The sequence below is a fragment of the Coenobita brevimanus genome, chromosome 21 (genome assembly GCF_032717465.1).
Source record: "Coenobita brevimanus isolate Jiangsu-jjx chromosome 21, ASM3271746v2, whole genome shotgun sequence".
NCBI lineage: Eukaryota > Metazoa > Arthropoda > Malacostraca > Decapoda > Coenobitidae > Coenobita > Coenobita brevimanus.
Genome location: NC_136974.1, coordinates 7,164,344 through 7,186,515, shown reverse-complemented (window position 1 = coordinate 7,186,515; position 22,172 = coordinate 7,164,344). Strand labels below are relative to the sequence as shown.

The 22,172-nt window shown below is 43.4% G+C and overlaps 1 protein-coding gene across 1 annotated transcript in view; it reads right to left on the bottom strand.

Annotated features, from left to right (window-relative positions):
- LOC145392190 (transmembrane 9 superfamily member 1-like) overlaps positions 1-22,172 on the bottom strand; it is a 538,883-nt gene that overhangs the window by 244,643 nt on the left and 272,068 nt on the right. Inside the window, exon 9 of the mRNA XM_080266639.1 lies at positions 6,266-6,376. Coding sequence (XP_080122765.1) covers positions 6,266-6,376 — 111 coding nt within the window. The remainder of the gene's footprint in view (positions 1-6,265; positions 6,377-22,172) is intronic.

Below are 22,172 nucleotides of genomic sequence, written 5' to 3'. Positions count from 1 at the left end.
TCAGGGATGTTCTACGTACGATAATTATCGTATTTGTACTATAATTTGGGGTGTTTGTACGATGTACGATATCACATTCAAAATATACGATAATTTTTGTCTTTCAGCTTCTCTAGATTTTTTTTTTTATATATACTGCAGGTTAACAACACTCAGTATTCCCGCCACACGGTTCATTGTGCCCACACCCCAGTAACCCACGCTTCCCATGGGAGGTCAGGGCCAAGCCCGGCCGACCCCATAAATGTCAAGGACTTAGTTCAAAGTTTGAACCAACAAATGAAATGCTAAACAGAATGAACAATCAGACTTTGTATTCAGAGGAGTGTGAAGAAAGTGAAGTAGGCCTATGTATCCCATCGGACTCGGAATGAAAATGCAATAAATGAAAATGTAGACGCTAATATTTTTAAGAACAATCATTTTAATAATTTAAATAAGTAATTTCATTGTACCATAAAATACCTATGAATTAAAAATGAACAATTTATTCATTGTTTTAATTGAAAATTTACCTGTACGATAATTTTAGGGTAAGATACGATAATTTTCATGCTACGGTACGATATATTGGGTCTCTGGCCAGAACATCCCTGATTAGTATGGACATGGACTGTGTGATGGGCAGCATGGTGGACACAAGTGCAAGTTTTCAATTGTTAATAGAGTATTCGCGGAATTGACTTCGCGGGGGTTACAAGAACATAACTACCGCGAAATATGCGGGATTACTGTACTTCCGCCCTTCTGATCTCGTCCTCCCTCCTCTCATCTCTTCTTCTCCCAGCCATTCCCCAACCACTTATACTCGCACTGCTCTCACTCTCTACATTCAACAAATCCTCAGAGTGCTCCTTCCATCTCCTCAATTTCTCTCTCTTCTCCACCAACAATCTATTATTCCTATCTTTCACTCCCCTACTATTTCCCCTTTCACACTGCCTTACTTTCTTTACCTCCTTCCAAAACAATTTCTTACTCTCCCTCCATTTCACACTCAGATTCCTCCCAAACTCTTCATCAACTTACTTCTTACTCTCCTTCACCAGTCTCTTAACCTCCCTTCTCCTGCTCACATACACCTCTCTCTTCTCTCTCTCATCATCTCCCCTACCTCTACTCGCTAACCATTCACTATATGCCTTCTTCTTTTGTTCCACAGCTCGTTTCACTTCATCATTCCACCATGCTGTCCCTTGCACACCCTTGCATCTCCTCCTCACTCCACAAACCGCCTCAAATGCTGCGCCTATCTCTTCCATGAATATCTTGCATACGTCTTCCACCCCTTCCATCTGCTCTAGCTCATACCTTCCCAATCTTTCTTCCACTATGCTCTTATACTCTGTCATTTTCTCACTATCATGCAATTTCTCCACTCTTCTCACAGGAGCTGCTTCCTCCTGTCTTCCCCTTCGTCTCCTCATCTACTTTCTTTGCAGCTCTACCTTGGCCATCACTAAGTGATGGTCCGAGACTCCATTCCCCCACCCTCTCCACACTCTTGCATCTAACATTTGTCTTCTCATTTGCTCATCCACACACACGTAGTCTATCATTGTCTTTCGTTCAACAAGTTCACCATCCATCCTCCTCAATACTCTCCATGTATACCTGTGGATCATCTTATGACGAAAGTAGGTGTTGGCTATTGCCAATCCCTTACAAGCACAGATGTCCACCAAAGCACTACCATTCCCATCTACTTCAGCTGGCACACCCCACTGACCAACCACTCCATCCACTCATACATTCCCAACTTTGCCATTCATGTCTCCAATCAACAGCACTCTCTCGCTCCTCTCAAACTTGTCCATACATGCTTCTACTCTCACCCAAAACTCATCTTTCACTCTTGCCACTCGATCCTCTGTCGGGGCATACACACATACAATCGCCCACGCTTGTATACCTACTTTCATCCTCACCCATACAATCCTTGCACCCACTGTTCCATACTCTCTTACATTCTCCTTCCACTTCTTGCTTATCATCAGACATACTCCCTCTCTTGCCCTCTCATTCTCACTGACTCCCGCACATATACCTAAACCATATTTCCATTCTCTCACCCTTTCACCTTACCATTTAGTTTCAGTCAATCCACATATATCCACTTTTGCATCCTCAAGCACCTGAACAATCTCTCTCTCTTTCACTTCATCATTCACTCCTCTCACATTCCACGTTCCCACCCTAAGAATGTCCTTTGTCCGTTCCTTAGTCGTCAACGTGTGGTCCGTCCGGGTCCGAGGCACTTTATTCGCTTTTTTAGTTAGTTCTTTTTACGGGGTGGGGCACTAACCCACCACCAACCCTTTTGGTCGCCTCGTATGACAAGCAGGGATACTGGGGGAGTATTCTTGAAACCCCCCTACCCCCAGGTAGTTATATTATATACTTTTTACATACCTAGTGTTTTATGTTTGTGTAATAGTAGTGTGACAAGAGTTTTAATTATGAGGTCAGCCTCAGATGTAAGTGCCAGTTAAGAATGATGGGAGGAAGGGGGAGGTTGGGTAGGAGTATGGGGGAGGGTTGGGATCTGAGGTAGAGGCAGGTGGTGCTCATTTTGTTCCCCCCTCCCTTTCTCCCTGGATATACATGAGTAGGAAGGGGGCACCCCTGCACAGAAATTAGTACTTGTGAGTGTACATATACCGGTAGTACAGTAATACAGTACATACTTATAATCATAATCGTACTCAGCTAGTGTTGGCACCTCCATAAATGCCACAAACAGCCACCATGCAGAACTAGGGTACACTAGTCAGAGCACTTGGGCATGGAGCACTGAGGGGTCATAAAGGTAGTCAAAGCACTACAGTGATGAGTGAGGCACCACAGGGGAGGGAAAGGCTTTGCTCCCGCAATGCACTGTAGTTGGCTGGCATGTGTTGGTGTGTTATGGATCTGCCCGTGCGCCAACTGGGTCCCATGTCTGAGCCAGATGGTACACATAACCACATAACCAACGGGAAATGCATAGTACTGCCAATTACTTACTGTTTCGGTGTCAAATATTGCCAAAATCTGCAAGATATTGTTTAAATAGGGCCGAGCAAAAAGAGCCGGATACTGCACTGGGCCAGATATTGTGACGACGGATAAGTGAGAGTTTAATACTACACATGCCTTGAACTCCTCCCTTTCTTTCATTCTTTTCTTTTCCTTGAGATCCTTCAACAGACCTTTGTGACGATGAAGCTAAAATGCAGGAACTGATTCATTCTTGTAAGTTCATTAACCTAGAGCACTAGGGAACACTCATCCCCTACATAATGGGTTCCAGGTTTTTGTTAGGCGCTTGGCAGTCAGGGGATTGGTAGGTTCTGCAACACTGCTAAGAAATGATCTAATTTTTAAAAATGTGGTAGAGACCGTCAAATTGGGGCAGCTTAAGCTCTAAAGACCACAAATCTCCCAGTCCCCGTCCCCAGAACGCAAAAAGAGTTCGAGTTTTCAACTTTCACCAGGGTAAAATTTTTTCTTACAGATTTCAAGAGCTTGAGTTTAAACACCTGAAAATACATATTTCATTCTCATGTGACTAATGGTTACCCCAATATCGACTGTCAAAGAATGTCAATAATACCAATTGTTACCACTTGCTTATAGAGAGAGAGAGAGAGAAAAAAAAAAGAACCAATGTAAATTTTGGTTTTATAGATTTGAAGAGCTTGATTTTACGCACCAAAAAATGTATGTTTCGCTCTCATATATCTAATGGCTATTACACAATCGACTGTCATGAATTAAAAAGAAAAAAAAGTCACTCCTCACTATGAGCAAGAATGGGATGTCCTTGGGAAATAAAGGAATAGGGAAGTGAAGGGTGTGGGGGGGGGGGCATCAGGAGGCAGGGGAAGGGAGGGATTATGTCTGCCACACACACTCAATATGGTCTAGAGGGGATATGGGGGGTAGTTTGGGTGAGAGAGGACACAGAGGGCAGGATCCAATGGGGCAGAGGTGGAGAGATGGGGTGGGGTTGGTCCCTCCCCACACCCAAGGAGAGGGCCGGACCATGCTTCCAACCACCTCGTCTCTTAGTTTCCATTGGCTAGGTACTATTTACATCATAAAAGAGTCAGGGTTATGGCTCTCCAGTTTTCTGTAACCACTCTACGATCATCAGCCAAAGGACTTCACGTACCAACTTCAGAAACCGACGATTGTCAGTCATAGGACTTTAGGGGTTAAGGGCCTTGCTGATCTTGCTCCCCTCATGCCCCTCCTTATGGTACTTATCAATGTCCATTATCACATCAAGAGAATAGCTATTTGTGGTAGGTGGGGGCGCTCACCATCCACTCACTTGATGTAGTGCTGCTGTCAGGTGTCTGACCTTTCCTCTCCTTCATCCTTCTTTCCTTCCATCCTCTTCTGTCTTTCTTTCCTTCATTCTTTCCTTTCCCTTCTGCATTTGGGTGACTTTATACTCCCTCTTCTGTCTTTCTTTCCTTCATTCTTTCCTCTTCCTTCTGCCTGTGGGTGACTCTACACTGAGTGACAAGCCAAATAGTTTCCTGTACACCAGGAAACCATTTACTACCCTGGGTGGTAACCATATAACCAAATTAAGGTGCCTGGTGGTTTAGTGGGTAATTATGGCGCTCCAATCGGATTGAGCCGGTGCAGGTTTATATCCAAGGGATGGTTGGGGTTTATTGTTCACGTAATGCCACTCAGGGATGAGTGAGGCTGGTCACTCTCATCTTAAATGTCAGGCCCAACTTGCCTAGCCCCGGGCTCCTACGCTTCTCATAGGGCAACATAGGACTGGATGATGAATGAAAAAAAAATGATGAGAATAGCTATGCCTTACCCTTTTACGCTTGCCCCTGGTGCGATCAGTAGCACCACGCTTTACACTGGGAGTAGCATCAGACATGACTTCCAAGTCACAGCTTTCAATATTTACACACACAAAAAGTTCTCACTCCACTTAATATTGCACACTGCACTATTTGCTGTGTACTTGTACTGTTATATGGCGATACTGATGGTGTTCTGATGGCCCTGCATGGGTGGGACTGTTATGTAACACAGGATGTAACACAGGGAACACAAGGGAGATGATCAAACCTGCAGAACACGCAAGCTAGAGGAGTAGCAAGATGGGGTCTTTAAAGTGACGGCACGAAGGAGGCTGAGTGGACATAGGCTTAAAATGGGGCTTCTGCACTGGCAAATCCTGGGTGACCATCTTGGATCAAACATCTGACTGTCGGTATGCATATGGCACAACATCCAGAAGGGACTGTTGTACACAGACATCACAATTATCATATTGTATCATTTATAAAGACTCCAGCAACTTTTTCTATCGTTGTAATGCATACCAAACTGTCATATAATGAAGCCTGACTGTACTATGGCAGCATAGTATGAAGAGTGGTTAAAAAGAGAAGTCTTTAACCCCTTTTGGGCAGGCGACTCGTCAATTATACGACTGTGTGGGGCACTATATTTTTGGAAAAATAAAGTATCAGGGAATAAGCATAAACATGCATAAACCGTTGAAAATGGATTAAAAAAACAAAGGTAAGAGGTATTTCTTATGTGGTAATATGTCTCAGCTGGCTGTGGGAGGAGGAGGGGAGGAGTGAGGAAAAAGCGCAGGCAGGCAACCTATCACCAGGTGCTCCTGAGGCTAGGCTAGCAAACTCTACACTCATTTTCTAATACTTCACCACTGAACACTAAATTTATCATTTATGCATTCTTTACACTGTTCATTGGCTTCAAAAACTTATGTATGTATTTTCTATTTTACTTCAACACTTATAACAACAAAATGTACGTACATAATCATATTCTATTTTTCTTGAACAATTATAACACTACAACTTCTGTAAGTATATTCTATTTTACTTGTTTCAAGGCTTGGGTGGGTAGAGGGCAGGACAGTAGGTGACATGAATGCCTTATCACCCAATTTCACCGATAAATTACGACTGAAAATGGCTGGACATTACATAACGACGCCCACCTTCTCACTCATGGACATATGTAACATCGCCCACCCATTAGGGTTAAAGTTCAGTACGAAGAAACTTCATTACTGCTTTCACTTGAAATTCATAAGACCACCTGAAATCGAAGAATATAAAATCTGACCAAACAACCACATAATATCAAAGTGAAAGGCAAGGACTGAATCTCTCAAAAAAATTTGCAACGGAAAATGTGAAAATATCATTAGAGTACATAAAAAAAAATGCAACAATGAGACTGTACAGTAGGATATGCTATGACTTACCACACAGCCAAACAAGGAAGAGGAGCAGGATGGTGGTGAGGGGCAGTGCCTGTGTGGAATGATACGCCCAAGCCACTGAATTCTGAACACTCCAGATTAGGAAGAATGGACCTGTTGAGAGAAAGATCACTTACAATGCACACAAGCCATAACTTCCTGATTATCATCATCATCATCATCAATCATCATCATCATCATCATCATCATCATCATTCACAGAAGAAATCCATGCAGCATGTGAGGTGGTGCATGGAGAGTGAAAAGAAGACGAAAGGGGGTGCAAGGAATAGCATAGTGGAATAGAGAGGTGAGACAAGCTATGGCACAAAAGAAGAAAGAGTATAGTGAGTGGATGGCAAGCAAAGGCATGGAGGAAGTTCAGAGATGGAAGAGAGAATTATAGACAGGAAACAATAAGTGAAAAAATCAGTGAGAGAGTGCAAGAAGTAGATGGATGAGGAATTCGGAAGGAATTTGTAAAGTGGAAGGAATGTGATATAATGTTCCGGAAGGAGGTAAAGGGAGTTAGATAGGGCGATAAAGGAGTTAGTAAAGCAGTGAAAGATAAAAATGGTACACTCATAATGAAAAAGGGAGAAAAAGTGAGCAGATGAAGAAAACACCTTAAGGAAATGTTAAACACAGAGAACATGAAGCAGTGCCAAGGCACAGCAAACCTGTCCTCAGCAGTCATTCTAGTTCTGACGTACCGTAAAACGCCATAACTTCGGACATTTTTTGTGTGTTTTAATGAATAACTCCTTGTAGAATGGTGCAATTTTATTCCTGTTGGTGTCATGTGGTAGCCAGGGAGAGTACCTACTAAATCCATATATTTAAAATAGTTAGCCAAGCTAAACTTGTGCTTTTTTTTTTTCATTTTCAAGTGTCCGAAGTTAGGAACAAATTTCCTTACTTCAGACAGCTCTTCCAAACTTCGGACATCCATGTATTTACCCTTTAAACATGAGAATGGTTAATGGGATCTATCTCTGGACACACTGGCCAAACTTCGGACACTTGAGAAGTTTTTAAAAAATGTAAAAAAAAATATTGGGCACTCGTGACCAGAGTTATACATATACAGTGCTCGTCAGAAGTATGGGGCGCCCTGCGTCCCTGCTGAGAAACAAACCTTTCAACATTGAAAAAACATATAAATAATGCATTTTATTTACGTTTAGTGCTTCGGAGGGTAGCCTTTACGTTTCTTCACGGACCTGAGACGTCTTGGAAGTGAAAGGGCGAGGCTCCTGAGGTGCTGGAGGGGTATTTTGTCCCAGGAGTCACGAATGGCGGCTTCCAGCTTAGGCAGAGAGCTCACGTCCTTCCCTTGGAGACTCTTCTTTACGAGGTACCAGAGGTTTTCAATCGGGTTGAGGTCTGGGCTATTTCCTGGCCAGTCTGTCATGAATGATACCTCGCAGTCACGAAGCCAATTGGTGACCGATTTGGCCTTGTGAGCAGGTGCACCGTCCTGCTGAAACACTCGTGCACCTGTTAGCTCGAAGGAGTCTGGTAAATGATCACACAGAAGCTCCAGGTAAACATCCTGATTCACTCTGAGGTTCTTGGGAAGTACAACAAGCTTCCCCAAACCCTTCCCTGAAAAACAACCCCATACCATGAGTGAATCAGGATGTTTAACTGTGCTTTCTACATACCGTGGGTCAAGTGGGTCACTACCTTTGCATGCTCCTCTGTTACAGGTAACACTAAACGTTGCCTCATCAGACCACAACACTGAGAACCATTGCTCCTCACCCCAATTTAGATATTTATTAGCAAAGGCAAGCCTACGAATTCTCTGGCTGCTAGAGAGAAGAGGCTTTTTCACAGGCCTGTGACTTGTGTAACCAAGCTCATGCACCCTACGAGACACTGTTCTCACTGACACCTCACCAAACACTTCCGGGTTGCTCTCCTTAATTTTCCTTGCACTCACACAAGGATTAAACTCCACTGCACGTTTTAAAACATTAACAGACCTTGGGGAAGTTTTCCTAGGCCTACCAGACCTCGGTTTCTTTGTGGGAACTTCACCACTGTTTTCCTCCCGAAACCGCGCACACCAACGACGCACTGTCGATCGTGCCACACCAACCAATTCACTAATTTCCTTTGTCTGGTGGCCTGCCTCCTTTAGAGCAATGATCTGGGATATGATTTCACTCGATAGTTCACGGGTAGGTGCCATAACAAAGTTTTGAAGGCCAAAACACTGCGGGACACTCGGTAAAAAATGGCGCAATTTGAGAGGGACACTCGGCGGAGTTCCTCTCTCTCAGGCAGCCCGTGGGCGACTGAGGCGGGAACCAACCAGCGCGTCAGAAGGCCTGAGGCTACCGTGACGTCATGCTCGGAGCTCAAACTTGTGGCTCAATTCTTACCCCCAGAAATGGGTGATTCTTTTTGGGCCATAAGTATTGCGCGCCCGGCGGACAACGCTGAATACTTCTGACGAGCACTGTATATAGAGAAGTATCCCAAAATATCTTCTTTATGGAGCTCGTAATTTCATATCACATTAAATTGCATCATATCACATTGTAGTGAGGTATTCTGGCCGTAAATAGAACTAAGAACTATTCACGAACTTTTTGAGATGAAAAAATAAAACAAAAATGCACTGCATATACCCAAAACTGTAAGAGGAACTGTCCTCATTTTCCTAAACAAAACTTCACTTAATTATCAAGTATCTACCTCATTGACTCAACAAATGCATACCGAAATAACATAATATGATGTTGAACATTTCTTACAGGTTCTAAAGACACACACACACACACACACACACACACACACACACACACACACACACACACACACACACACACAAATCAACAGACACACGCACACACTGGCACATGTTATGAAGGCACCATGGAACATATTAACTGTAGTACATCAGTACAAAAAACTATTCCTTAACTACCAGTATAAAATACTGTAACTAAATATATAGTATCACTTTTTTCTTTAAAATAAACCTCATTACTGGTTAAGGCACCTTATTGGCAATAACTTTGGTACTGGTAGTACTGACTATGGTATCTTACAGATCTATATCAAAATTATTATCATTACTTAGGCCAAAGGCTCACATCTACATCAAAAATCATCCTTTGCTTTCGGTCAAGTGTTGGTTCTGGTAACACCTTCAGTATATCCTCTTTGTCTATGTCACTGCTGTCATCAACCATTGGGTATACAAATGTGTGAGGTGTACCCTGAACGTGTTTGAGAAACCTGACATGTTCCAGAGAACATAATAGATATTGAGGATTTTGCTGAGTTCATGATTCTCTCTGGATATTTAGTGCCCTGCCTCACTATGACTTTCTTTTTACCTGGATCATCAGTAAGATTGGTCTCATCAAAATTTATTATGTTCTCTGGAGGCACACCTTCTAGTGATGTTTTCAGGTTACTGTAGAACTAGGCTAGCATGGCTCTTGTCACTCTGGCTCTGTCAGTCTTTATATTCTGGGACAATCGTCTACTAAGGGTTTGTTTGTGGCGCTTGAAGAAGGAATGGGCCCATTTAACACCAGGTACATTGTTACTGAATCGTGACACAACAACCCCTCGTTTGTCTAAATATGCTTTCACTAACATCCTCAAGTCCAAATTGTCGAGTGGGAATCCCCATTCTGCCAATGTGAGGATTCTCTGACACACCAGTAACTCTTCATCATGGCTCAATGAAGTATTACGTCCCACTTGTTTGCAATGTTTTTGTATCAGGTAATCATGTAATGTGCTCTTTTTTAATTTATATTTTTCAGCTGCTTTGCGCACACTCATGTTCTTGTTATTTATGTCATCTTTAGCCTTTTCCAGGGCACTTTTGGACACTTTACTTGTGTAGGCTCTTTTCCTCTTTATAGGAGATTTCGCTGTTTTAGCCATGTTTTTCTGTTCATATAATTAGCATCACTTTACCATTAATATTATTGTCTGTCCGAAGTTTGGACTTTATTTGGCTCAAATAATTTGTCTGTCCGAAGTTAGGAATTTTTTCTGCAAAATAAAGAAGTATTCATTAAAGCAGGCATAGCAAGATTATCCATGCATATATTTTGAAACAGTTTACTTCCCAGTACTTACAGCACTTTTCTACATATAATCGTACTGTTCACTTTTTTACAATTGAAACTGTTTGTTCTGTGTGAACAAAGTTTTGCAGGGTAAGAAAATTCAGTTATTTTTTTTCCAATGGATTCACGAATTTTTTTCACCCACACATATTCAAGCTAGTTTAATAGGATTAATACATAATAGTCTTAGAGGATTACCCTACCTACCCACATCATTATTTTTTGCAAATATCGCACTCTCTTCCAATAAACTTGAATTATTACATTTTTTTGCGAAATGTCCGAAGTTTGGACGCCGTCCGGAGTTATGGCGTTTTACAGTAAGTGGGAAAGAAATCAGGAAGAAGGATTCGTTTAACCAAAGATGTATGACAGCAAAAAAGGAGAGGGACATGGCATGGAACAACTGGAGAAAGAGAGGTAATAACAGAACAAAGGAGGAATATAGAAGAACTAGAAATGATTATACGAGAATACGTAGAGAGAAAGAAAGGAACTTTGAAAAAGGTATAATTGACAAATGTAAGGAAGAACCCAAATTGTTTTACAGATCCGTTAATGGGAAACTGAAACAAAAGGAAGGCCTCACCAAACAGAAAGTAGAAGGAGAGGTCTATAAAGATGCGGCAATGCAACTTGAAACAATGAACAAATGTTTCCAATTGGTTTTCACTTAAGAAAGGGATTTTGTGGAGAGGGAGGGTATGACTAGAAATATAATAATAAAAGATATAAAACTGGAAGTGCAGGAAGTGTATAAATTACTGGAAATTCAAGATGGAAGGAAAGCCCCACGAACCGATGGAATCTCCACTTGGGTACTGAAAGAATGTAGAGAACAACTGGCAGATACAATTCACGGTTTAATTGTGTGTTCACTGGAAGAAGGGAAAGTGTCCCGGGAATGGAAGAGGGCCAATGTGGTACCAATTTATAAGGGAGGAAACAAAGAAGAACCCCTGAATTACAGAGAAGTGTCCTTGGCCAGCGTAGTTGCACAATTGTGCGAGAGAATTCTGAAAGACAGATGGATGAAATATCTGAAGGAGATGAACATTTTGGCTGAAAGTCAGTTTGGATTCAGACATGGAAGGTCGTGTGTTTCCAACTTGCTGAGCTTTTACTCAAGAGCGATTGACATGCTACAGCAGAGAGACAGCTGGGTTGATTTTGTGTTTTGGAGAGAGCTTTTGACAAGGTACGCCAGAAGTGACTAATGTGGAAATTGGAGCAAATAGGACGACTGAAAGGAAACCTCTAGGAGTGGATGAGTGACTTCTTGAGAGACCAACAAATGAGGACAGTAATAAATTGCAAGATGTCTGGATGGAGGGAAGTAACAAGTGGAGTCCCACAGGGCTCGGTGTTAGCACCAGTAATGTTCCTGATTTACGTAAACAACATGGTAGATGAAATGAACAGTTATGTAAGTCTGTTTGCTGATGATGCAAAGATCTTGAGGAGAGCAGACGCTGAGGAAGACTGTAAAATGCTACAGGAAGACCTGGATAGGACTGGTGATTTAAGCCAGATGTGGGAAATGAAATTTAACGCAAAAAAAAAAATGTAAAATATTGGAAATGAGTAAAAGTACCACGAGGCCATCACTGAATTATATGATGGGTAATGAACCAATCACAAAAGCAAGAGAAGAGAAAGATTTGGGAGTGCTGGTCAAGGATATTTTGCCATCGGAAAAACACATTGACAAGATAGTTAGGGAGATGATGAAAAAATTGATAGTGGCCATGAGCCACCCAGGTTGGAATATGCAGCAGTAGTATGGTCTCCACACAAAAAGAAAGATATAAACAAGATTGAGAGAATACAAAGAACAGAGCAACCAAGACGGTCCCCAGCCTGGCAGGTCTGTCGTAAGGAAAAAGGCTGGAAAAGCTGGATCTGCCTTCCCTAGCCCCTAAACCACGGGCTTGTTTTGCTTTGACTTGTGTGTCTCGCGGGCATATTCGCGCTCCAACAGACTCTCTAAAAATATTTGCCAAAAATCAGTTATTAGTCCTACAATATCAAAATTACATATGCCTATGGCACATACCTTCAGCTTTCTCCTGGTATGTTTGTTGAGCCTTCGTCGAGTACCGTAGGACTTGTAGAGACCTCTGAAGTTGGGTAATGAAGTCTCCACTTTACACTTCCCGACAACCCGTACTATGATTACCACAGCCTGATATAATCACTAGAAACACTATTCTATGATTCTCAAATAGGTTGGAATCCATACTCCAAAAAAAAAAAACGCTGTGAAAGCAATGAAAATTACGAGCGCGTATGACCTTCCCACTTGCGATCGTTCGCCGCTGGTGTTCTGTCATTTATTATTCATAAAATCACTCACACTTTATATTTCTATTACTATATAACACTTATATATATCTACAGTCTTTATCCCTAAGTTTCCTTCAGTAACAGTAGTTTATTGTCACTGTAGGCATTCAATTTCTCTTCCAGTAAAATAAGTAGCATTCACTTTCTCGTCCTGTATACTAGCGTTGAGAGTGAATCTGTTACTTTCACCTCCACTTTCATAACTCATAGTATTCATACATGCTAGAGTGAAACTTTCACTTTCATTACTCCTAGTATATATACTCGTATTCTTATATTACTACTCGTTTACATTTTTATTTACATTCTCTATTTTATTTACATTATTTACATTTCTATTTTATTTACACTGTGTTATGCACTGTCACTTGCAGTAACTTATAAAACTATTTTCCACTGTTCACTTATACTTACATTCATTACTTTCACTTGCTGTTTACACATTATTTACGCATTATTTACATTTCCACTTGCACTGTTTTACTCACCAGAAAGATCGTAGTCACTCTCTATCATTTTCATTGACAAGTTAGCCAGTTCACGTTCCACAGAAGTCACTTAGCGCAAATTCGACGTGCTTTAACCTTGAAAGACGACAGTAAACTGAATACAGTGTGGTGGTCTGCCTAGGGGGAGTGCTAATATATAAGCTATGAAATGATTGGCAGGAAATCTAGACAATACATAATAAATTTGTGTAGTTCCAGGTGAATGTAAATATTACTTAAGCTTCTCCCTTCCTTTCTTATATATATTTTTATTACAAGAATAGATTATATTGCATATTTCAAGGGGAAATAAACAGCGAAAATTAGTGAACGAGTGCACGTGAAGTGTTGTCAGGTGATAATTAGCCAATTCCAGGTGTATGGCACTATCACTTACCTTATTTCTTTTTTGTATATATTATTTGGTATAAGAATAGGGCATAGGGCTTATTTCAATGGATGAAATCAGTGGAAAATTCCAGGGAATATTTACTTAGCGTAGCATGGCCGGGCAGGCGAGAGGAGAGGGTAATGGAGGGGAGGTAAGGAGGGGAGTCAAGAACGGGGAGAAATGGCTAAACTGTCAACAATGGATGGGAGTACAGATGAGATTAGGAGTGCTGACTAGTGTTGGACATTGGCAGTACTGATAGATGATACAAGCCACCACTTGAAAGCCCAGGCGAATTCAAAATAACACAGAATCGCAAAAGTGACACCCCGCGGTATCATCCCTTGCTCCCAAGCGTCACGAAAGTGATGCCCCACGGTTAAGGGGCTAGAAGAATGGAGAGAGAGGGGCGACATGATTGTGGTTCAAGGCCATGATGGGAGTAGATAAAGTTGACAGAAAAGATCAGTTTGTATGGGATGGGAGAGTAACAAGAGGACATGGAATGAAACTGAAAAAGCAAAGTTGCTTGAAGGATATCAAGAAATATAGCTTTCCTTATACATGCATAGACCAGGGGAATAGCCTGGACAGAGATCGTCCAGTCTAAAAACTTAAACAGGTTCAAAGCAAAATTTGACTTATCGAGTTAAAGAGATGGGACCCCACGAGCGCAGCTCATTTCCTGTATATCTATCTATCTATCTACCTATCTATAGCCCGACGCCCTAATCCCGCAAAGGGTGGTCGCAGACAAAACGCCTCCAAGTCGCTCTGTATATCACAACTAGGTAAACATAAACACAAACACACACACACACACACACAGAACTAGAGTACAGTAGTCAGAGCATTAGGGCACGGAGCACTGAGAGGCCACAAGGTTAGTCACAGCATTACAGCAATGAGCGGGGCATGTGGGGCCACAGGCAAAGTCACAGCACTCAGGGTAGGCACAATGTGGGTCACAAATTCACAATGCACATTTCCGTCCTGACTGTACTGTAGTCAGAGCACTAGGGCAGAAGCACTGAGGGGACACAACATTAGTCACAGCACTACAGCAACGAGCGAGGCATAGGAGCCCACAGACTAAGTCACAGCATTAGGGGTTGGCCACCGTGTGGGTCGCAAATGCAGAGCATACAAATACACCTTCACTATACAGTATCCGCGCAAGAGAATCAGAAAGCAATGGTAGGCTCGGTGTGCCGGGTGGGCCACTACCGCAACACACTGTGATTGGCTGGTAGATTGCAGGGTTTTCCCACACACCAGCTGGGTCCCATTTCTGAGCTGGAGGACATGCCTTGCCACCAGAAAATGCATAGGATTGCCAATTGCGTCCCGCTTCTGGGCTGGATTTTGCCAAATTTTGCCAGATGTTGTTTAATAAAACTCAGCAAAAAGTGCCACATACTGCGTTGGGCCAGATATTGCAAAGACAGGTAAATGAGAGATTACTAAACAGCGATCCTACATTTACTGGTGAGGCTTCGTATAAGATATAATGAACGTACTGTTTCGTTTCGTTTCATTTTTAAAGGCTCCAACATGCTTGCATGTGTCGGCCTTGGTCACCTAATGGCGGCTCTCCACGCTGCACGATCCATTGCAGCCTCCCTGTTCAGTCCCTTAACCCTAAGGTCATACTTAATGACTTCGTCCCATGTCTTTCTCGATCTACCCCTCATAACCCCACCCCCAATATTAACACTTCTCGCCTTCCTCACCCAATTATCATCCCCCATCCTCTCCACATGTCCAAACCACCTCAATCTACCTCTCCTCATCACAACACCAATACACTCTAGTCCCATCCTACCTCTCAACTCTTCCATTGCAAACCCAGCCCCTCCAGGCCTTGGACACAGGGACGCACTGCACATCCACCTAATCATTGTCATTTCTGTACGTCTGAGCCAGCGAATATCTTCCTCCTTCACTGCCCAGGTCTCACTGCCATACAGCATTACACTCCTAACACATGCTGCATATAAAGACCCCTTAGCACGTAGGGAAAGCCCTCTCAACGTCAGGATAGGCAAGAGCTCCCTGAACTTCTTCCAACCACTTCTCACCCTAGCCACAGAGCTAGCTCCAGCCCCACCTCCAGCACACAACATGTCTCTCAAATAACAAAACTCTTCCACACACTCAAGAGATTCACCAGCAAGTTCAATCCTTTCACGTCTGACAATCTCCACCTGCTCACCCCGGCACACCTTATACATAAAATCAGCATTATCTCGCAGTCTACCTCTGATACCACTACATCTCTTATGCACCCATTTATCACACACACCGCACAAGATGGAATTACAGTAATCACTCTAATATCCGGATGCCCAATAACCGAACATCCCCACTAACCGAACCTTATCGTCCTGGGATCAAACATTCCCATAATGGTCCAAAAAAAAAAAAAAAAAAAAAAAAAAAAAAAAAAAAAAAAAAAAAAAAAAAAAAAAACGATTTTTTTGCCATCCGTAATTTGAACTTGCCGCGCGCACCGCGTGAGAGCATTGTTTTGGTTCGTCATTCCTCCGACGTCCGATAGAGCGCCGCTACATCCTCCCCACTTCCCGCCTGTCTTTCACCGCGACTGGACCTACGCTCTTCGCAATGGCTGCCCACGTGCTCGCTTTTGTGGTGGTGCCGTACTTGCTGCAAGGCCTCCTGCTGCTCTCTGCCCTCCTCTTAGTGTGTGTGATGATGGCCCCGCCTCCTGAGAAAAGGAAGAGAGTGGTGTTGACTCTGGAGAAGAAACGGAGATATTGGAGAAAGTTGATGCGGGTTGGTCTTCTTCACGCATTCTCCGCGAGTTTAACCTGGCCCGGTCGACTTTGTTCGATATCAAGCGTTCCCGAGACAAACTCATGCAGTACACGGCTGACTTCTCGTCGAGAAGCAAACGCAACGTGGAAAGGAAGGTTATGTTTACCCCCAAGTTTGCAGAAATCGACCGATCCACGTTGATCTGGTACCGACAGCAACGTGCAGCTGGTGTGATGGTATGTGGAACGGAGCTGAAGGCTGCTGCTGAGAAGTTTGCAAGGCTTCACGACGCCCTAGACTTCAAGGCATCCGAGGGTTGGCTCTTCGCGTTCAAGTTGCGACATGGCCTTACTAACCGTAAAGCACATGGCGAAGCATTGGACGCTAACGAGGATGGAGTTGACGAGTTTCGGCACAAGGTGAAAGGCTTGATCGACAGGGAGGGCCTCACTCTCGGTCAAGTCTATAACACAGACAAAACTGGCCTATTCTATCGCTCGGTGCCAACGAACACTCTAGCCGATGAGACGGAGAAGCGTGTACCTGGCCGCAAGCTTTCTAAGGAACGGATATCTGCTTTGTGTTGTGCCAGTGCTAACGGCATGCACCGGCTTAAGCCCGTTATTGTTGGCCGTGCAAAGCAGCCTCGGTGCCTTCGTGGGGTGATGGATGTCCTTCATGTCGTATGGTACCATTCTTTGAAAGCATGGTTCACAGCTGTGATTTTCAAAGACTGGTTTCACCGTCACTTCGTCAAGAAGGTCATCCAGTACTAGACGAAGACACTGGGAATTCCTCGCGACCAGGTAAAGGCTCTCCTTCTCCTCAACAATGCACCTGCCCACCCGTGCGACAAGGACTTGGTTGCTGAGAATGGCCGTATTAGGTGCATGTTTCTGCCACCTAATACGACTGCTCTCATTCAACCCATGGACCAAGGAGTGATTGTGGCAACAAAGCGCCTGTACCGTCGGAAGTTCCTGGACGAGGTGATGGTTGTTCTCGAGGATGAGGACGAGTGCAGGGAAGGACGTGACACTCGAGGCAAGCGGACTTTGGAAAACCTTCGCCGCTACAACATCAAGTCTGCGCTGTACAACTGGGCTAGTGCATGGAAGGAAGTCCCTGTGAAAACTCTTGAAAATGGTTGGTCTCGTCTGCTTCTCGGAACAGATGTGGAGTACGATTTTCTAGGGTTTGACGTGGATGACTTCCATGCACGGCTACGTACGCACGGCGACGATGTTGATGTGGACGATGTTCGTGAGTGGTTGGACAACGACGAGGGCGATCCTGGGTATCAGACGTTGTCTGATATCGAGATTGCGTCTTCGGTTGCTGGTGTCAGTCCCGAACTTGAAGATTCCGACGACGAAGGCGATGATGATGCGGACTCCTCACAGCAGGACACTACTCCAACCATCCCCAAGCTGAGCGCACTCCGGGAACATCTAGAGTTCGTCCTAGACTACCTGGAACACCCGGACTGCAACAGGGAGATGGGGCCCTTGGGACTCGTGGAGGAAGTGCGTGCTTTCCGGCAGCGCATCATCAATCGCCAGAATCGTCGGTCCTTGCGTCAGTCAACGATTGACAGTTTTTTCAGGCCTGTGACCCCCGCTGTGCCAAGCCCTGGTTCCACTCCATTGCCTCCCCAAGACAGGCCCTCATGCTCCGAGCCACAGCCCAGCACATCAGCTACAATGGAGTCACCGCTCGATGTGAGTTTGCGGCTTTCTTCAGAGTCTTCTGTAGTCGGTACGCCATCACCACGACCCACCGATGCACCCCTTGGTCGCCTGCCAGTGATACTCTCGGACTCTGACAGTGAATAAACAGCAAGAACTTCTCCACTAGACCACACGGGAATTTTCAGTGTTGTGCAGTGAAAAAAACGGTGTGTTGTGTTAAGGATTTAAAGCTGAGAGAAAAGACTCAATGGAAAAGAAATTTAACGTAACTAACCTTCTTTGTTTTGGCTTTAGAAATTGAAAAGATTGGGAAAAGTTTATGTGCAACACTAAAGTTAACTGGAACATTATTTGGACTAAAGTGAACACTGTGAAGAGAACGGACTTGTGTGTGTTATTGACTAAGTTCAGTGCAAGACTTCAGGAAGAGTGTACTGCAAGTGCTTCAGGAAATCGTTCTTACTGTCAGAGTCCGAGAGGAGGCGGTTATTCATCGAGGTGGCCAGGGACTTGCTGTAAGTAGCCAGAATGTTTCATATTGTACTTTTTTCCATACTATACTTACCAGAATGTTTCATACTGTACTTTTTTCCATACTATACTTACCTCATGCATGTGCAGTAGGAATGTGTTTTTCAGAGTTAGGCTAGGTTAGGGTCCATAAGTACCAGAATGTTTATTAATGTATGAACATACTTCTAAACCCTCATTTTATGTTTCTTTTGCATTTATTTCAGTCATTTATGTGCCTTATTGGTGTGATTTGGGCGTTAAATAGGTGCTATGCATGTCCGGAGGGAGTTGTATAGGTGTTTCTCTGAGTTAGGGTCCATAAGTACAAGTCCATAAGCTGGGGCCCAATATCCGGACGAAACCAATAACCGAACCTACCGATGGCTCTATTGATCCGGATATTGGAGGGGTTACTGTACTTCCCACGCCCTTGTGGCAAACTGCACATGGCCACTCTCCCTCGTCTTTGACAGTACCGCCACCATCCCTAGATATCATCACTTTTGTTTTATCTGCATTTACTCTTAAACCCTTTTGCCCCATACCATCTCTCCATTTCCTAAACATTTCCTCCGCCTCCCTTTCATTCTCTGCAATCAACACCAAATCATCAGCATACAACAACTCCCACGGGAGTCCGTTTCTAAAGTCACGTGAAAGGGCTTCAAGTACCATGATAAACAACATGGGACTCAAGACTGACCCCTGATGCACACCAACATTCATGGAAAACTCGTCACTCAAATCTCCATTCTCTCTCACCTGGGTGTGAGCACCCAAATACATGGCCATAACCACCCTAACCAGCCACTCCTCCAAGCCAAGCTTTCTCATTGCCCACTTCACCACCTCTCTAGGGACTCTGTCAAAGGCCTTTTCCAAATCAACAAAAACAAAATAAAGATCCCTTCTCCTACCAATATATTTTTCCTGAAGCTGTCGAACAATGAATATGGCATCAGTGGTCCCCCTACCTGGCATAAACCCAAACTGCATCTCATCAATATTCACTCTTTCTCTAATCATACCTTCTAAAACTCTCTCCATTACCTTCATTACCTGATCTAAAAGCTTTATACCTCTATAATTTCCTCTTTCTAGGGCATCACCCTTCCCCTTATACACATTTACAATTACACTCTTCAGCCAATCATCTGGGACAACACACTCATAAATAATCTTATTTATCAGGTCAGTGACTAAACTCACCCCTATATCGCCTGAGGCCTTCAACATTTCGGCAGTCAACCCAGACAAACCTGCTGCCTTCCCCACCCTCATCTTGCCTATTGCCTCACTCACAGTAGCAGTATCAATCAAAGGCCAAGGGCCAGACACTGGATCTGCTGGCTCCAAACCTTCCCTGTCCCAGTCAAACTCCTCATTCAACAACCGGTTATAATGCTCTCTCCATGCATCTTTAATATCTTCACTGTTCACCACTATCCTTCCTTCATCATTCTTCACACACTGCTCACCTATGATATCCCGATTATCCCTCTTCACCTGACCTGCCACCCTAAATATATTTTTCTTTTCCCCATGATTTAGGTTATCAAGTAATTGTCTCTGTGACTCAGACTCTGCCCTGTATACCTCTCTTCTAGCCCTACGCTTGGCAGCCAAATATTCCTCTTTGCTACCACCCTTCTTCCATTCCCGGAAAAGCCTTCTTTTCTCCTTAATTGCAGCTTTTACACCCTCATCCCACCACCAAGTTACTTTATGTCTTGGTGGTCCTCTTGTCCAGCCGCATGTTACATCAGTAGCTCTCAAGAAATTGTTCTTGAGGGCTCTGTGCTGTTCATTAACGCCTCTGTCTACAGCTCCCTGTTCAGCCACCAGTCTCCTCAACTCGCTATAGAAGGCATCCTTTACTACTTGGTTTTTCGGCTTCCATATTTTCCTCCTAGGTACATAAGTCCTCTTGTTCATCACTTGTTCTTTAAGCACCATATCACAAATCAATAGTTTGTGCTGCTGCACACACTCCTCACTTCCTATAACTTTAACATCCCTCACTAACCTCCTATCGGCCCTCCTAACCAGAAAATAATCTATCTGACTGCTATTTCCTCCAGACTCATACGTAATTAACCTACTGTCTCTTTTCCTAAAGTATGTGTTGCACACAATCATGTCCATTGCCTCCCCAAACTCGAGTATCCTTTCCCCTTCTGCATTCCTTAGACCATATGCACATCCCCCATGCACTCCTTCATAACCTTGTGCTGCTTCACCTACATGACCATTTAAGTCCCCTCCCAAAATCACTATCTCATCATCCCGCATACCACCCACTACATGTATTAAATCATCCCAAAATCTATCTTTCTCTGATTCATCCAATGCTGCCTGTGGAGCATATGCCGATATAATCGCAGCTATCTTTCTTCCCAACAGAATTTTCACTACCAATATCCTATCACTTACTCTCAAAACATTCATAACATATTCCACCCATCTCTCCGCAACCATCACACCAACACCCCCATATCCGTCTGTCCCCCCCTGCCAAAACAACTTATAGCAACAGTCCTTCCCAACAATCTTTCTGGCTGATCCACCCCTGTACCGGACTTCCTGCAAACACGCCACATCCACCCACCTCCTACGGAATGCCTCAACGACTTCCCCTGCTCTTCCCCTCAAACTTCCCACATTCCATGAACCCACCCTCATCCCCATGGGTGATTTACTGTCCTCAGGCTTGCTTTGAAACTTAGGTACTGTATAAGCGAAAATGTGATACCATGAAAATGCTATCATATATTTTAAAAAAAAAAGTCTGAAGATATTAGTCATCGCATTGTAAAAGAGATTCACAGTATACCACTTCAATGAAAAATCCAGGTCTACTATTTATTATTATTATTATCTATTATTATCATTTAGTGGAAAAGTTTCTAGAGAAGGGAAACAAGTTGTATGTGGCCATCATGGATTAGGAGAAAGCATATGACACAGTGGATTGGCATGGATTGTGGAAATTATTAAGAATATATGGAGTAAATGGAAGGTGTTGAATGCAGTGAAGAGTATGTATGAGGGTGCTAAGGCTGCAGTGCATATGGACAGGGAACTGAGTGACTTTTCTTATTTCAAGGTTGGATTGAAACACAGATGGAGTCCCTCCTGTAGCCCTCAAGAACTGTGCTTCTGTGCTTACACCCTGCCTAGATAAACTCTTTCGTCTTTGTCTGTCAACTTGTACCTTTTCTCCTTGCTGGAAGTTTGCTCTCATTCAGCCAGTTTCAAAGAAAGGTGACAATTCCCAACCCTCTAACAATCGTCCAATTGCTTTAACATCCTGTATCTCAAAAGCTTTCAAGTTAATTCTTAATATAAAAATTTTAAAGCATCTTTCCGATCACAACCCTCTTTCTGATCGTCGGTATGGGTTCCATCAGGGACGCTCCACTTGCAATCTTCTCACCTACCTTTCAAACTCCTGGTCATCCTCCTTTCGGGACTTTGACGAAAGCTTTGCCATTGCACTTGACATCTCAAAGGCTTTCAGTTGAGTCTGGCATATATCTTTAATTTCCAAACTGCCTTTTTATGGTTTCTATCCTACTATCTGTGCCTTCATCTCTA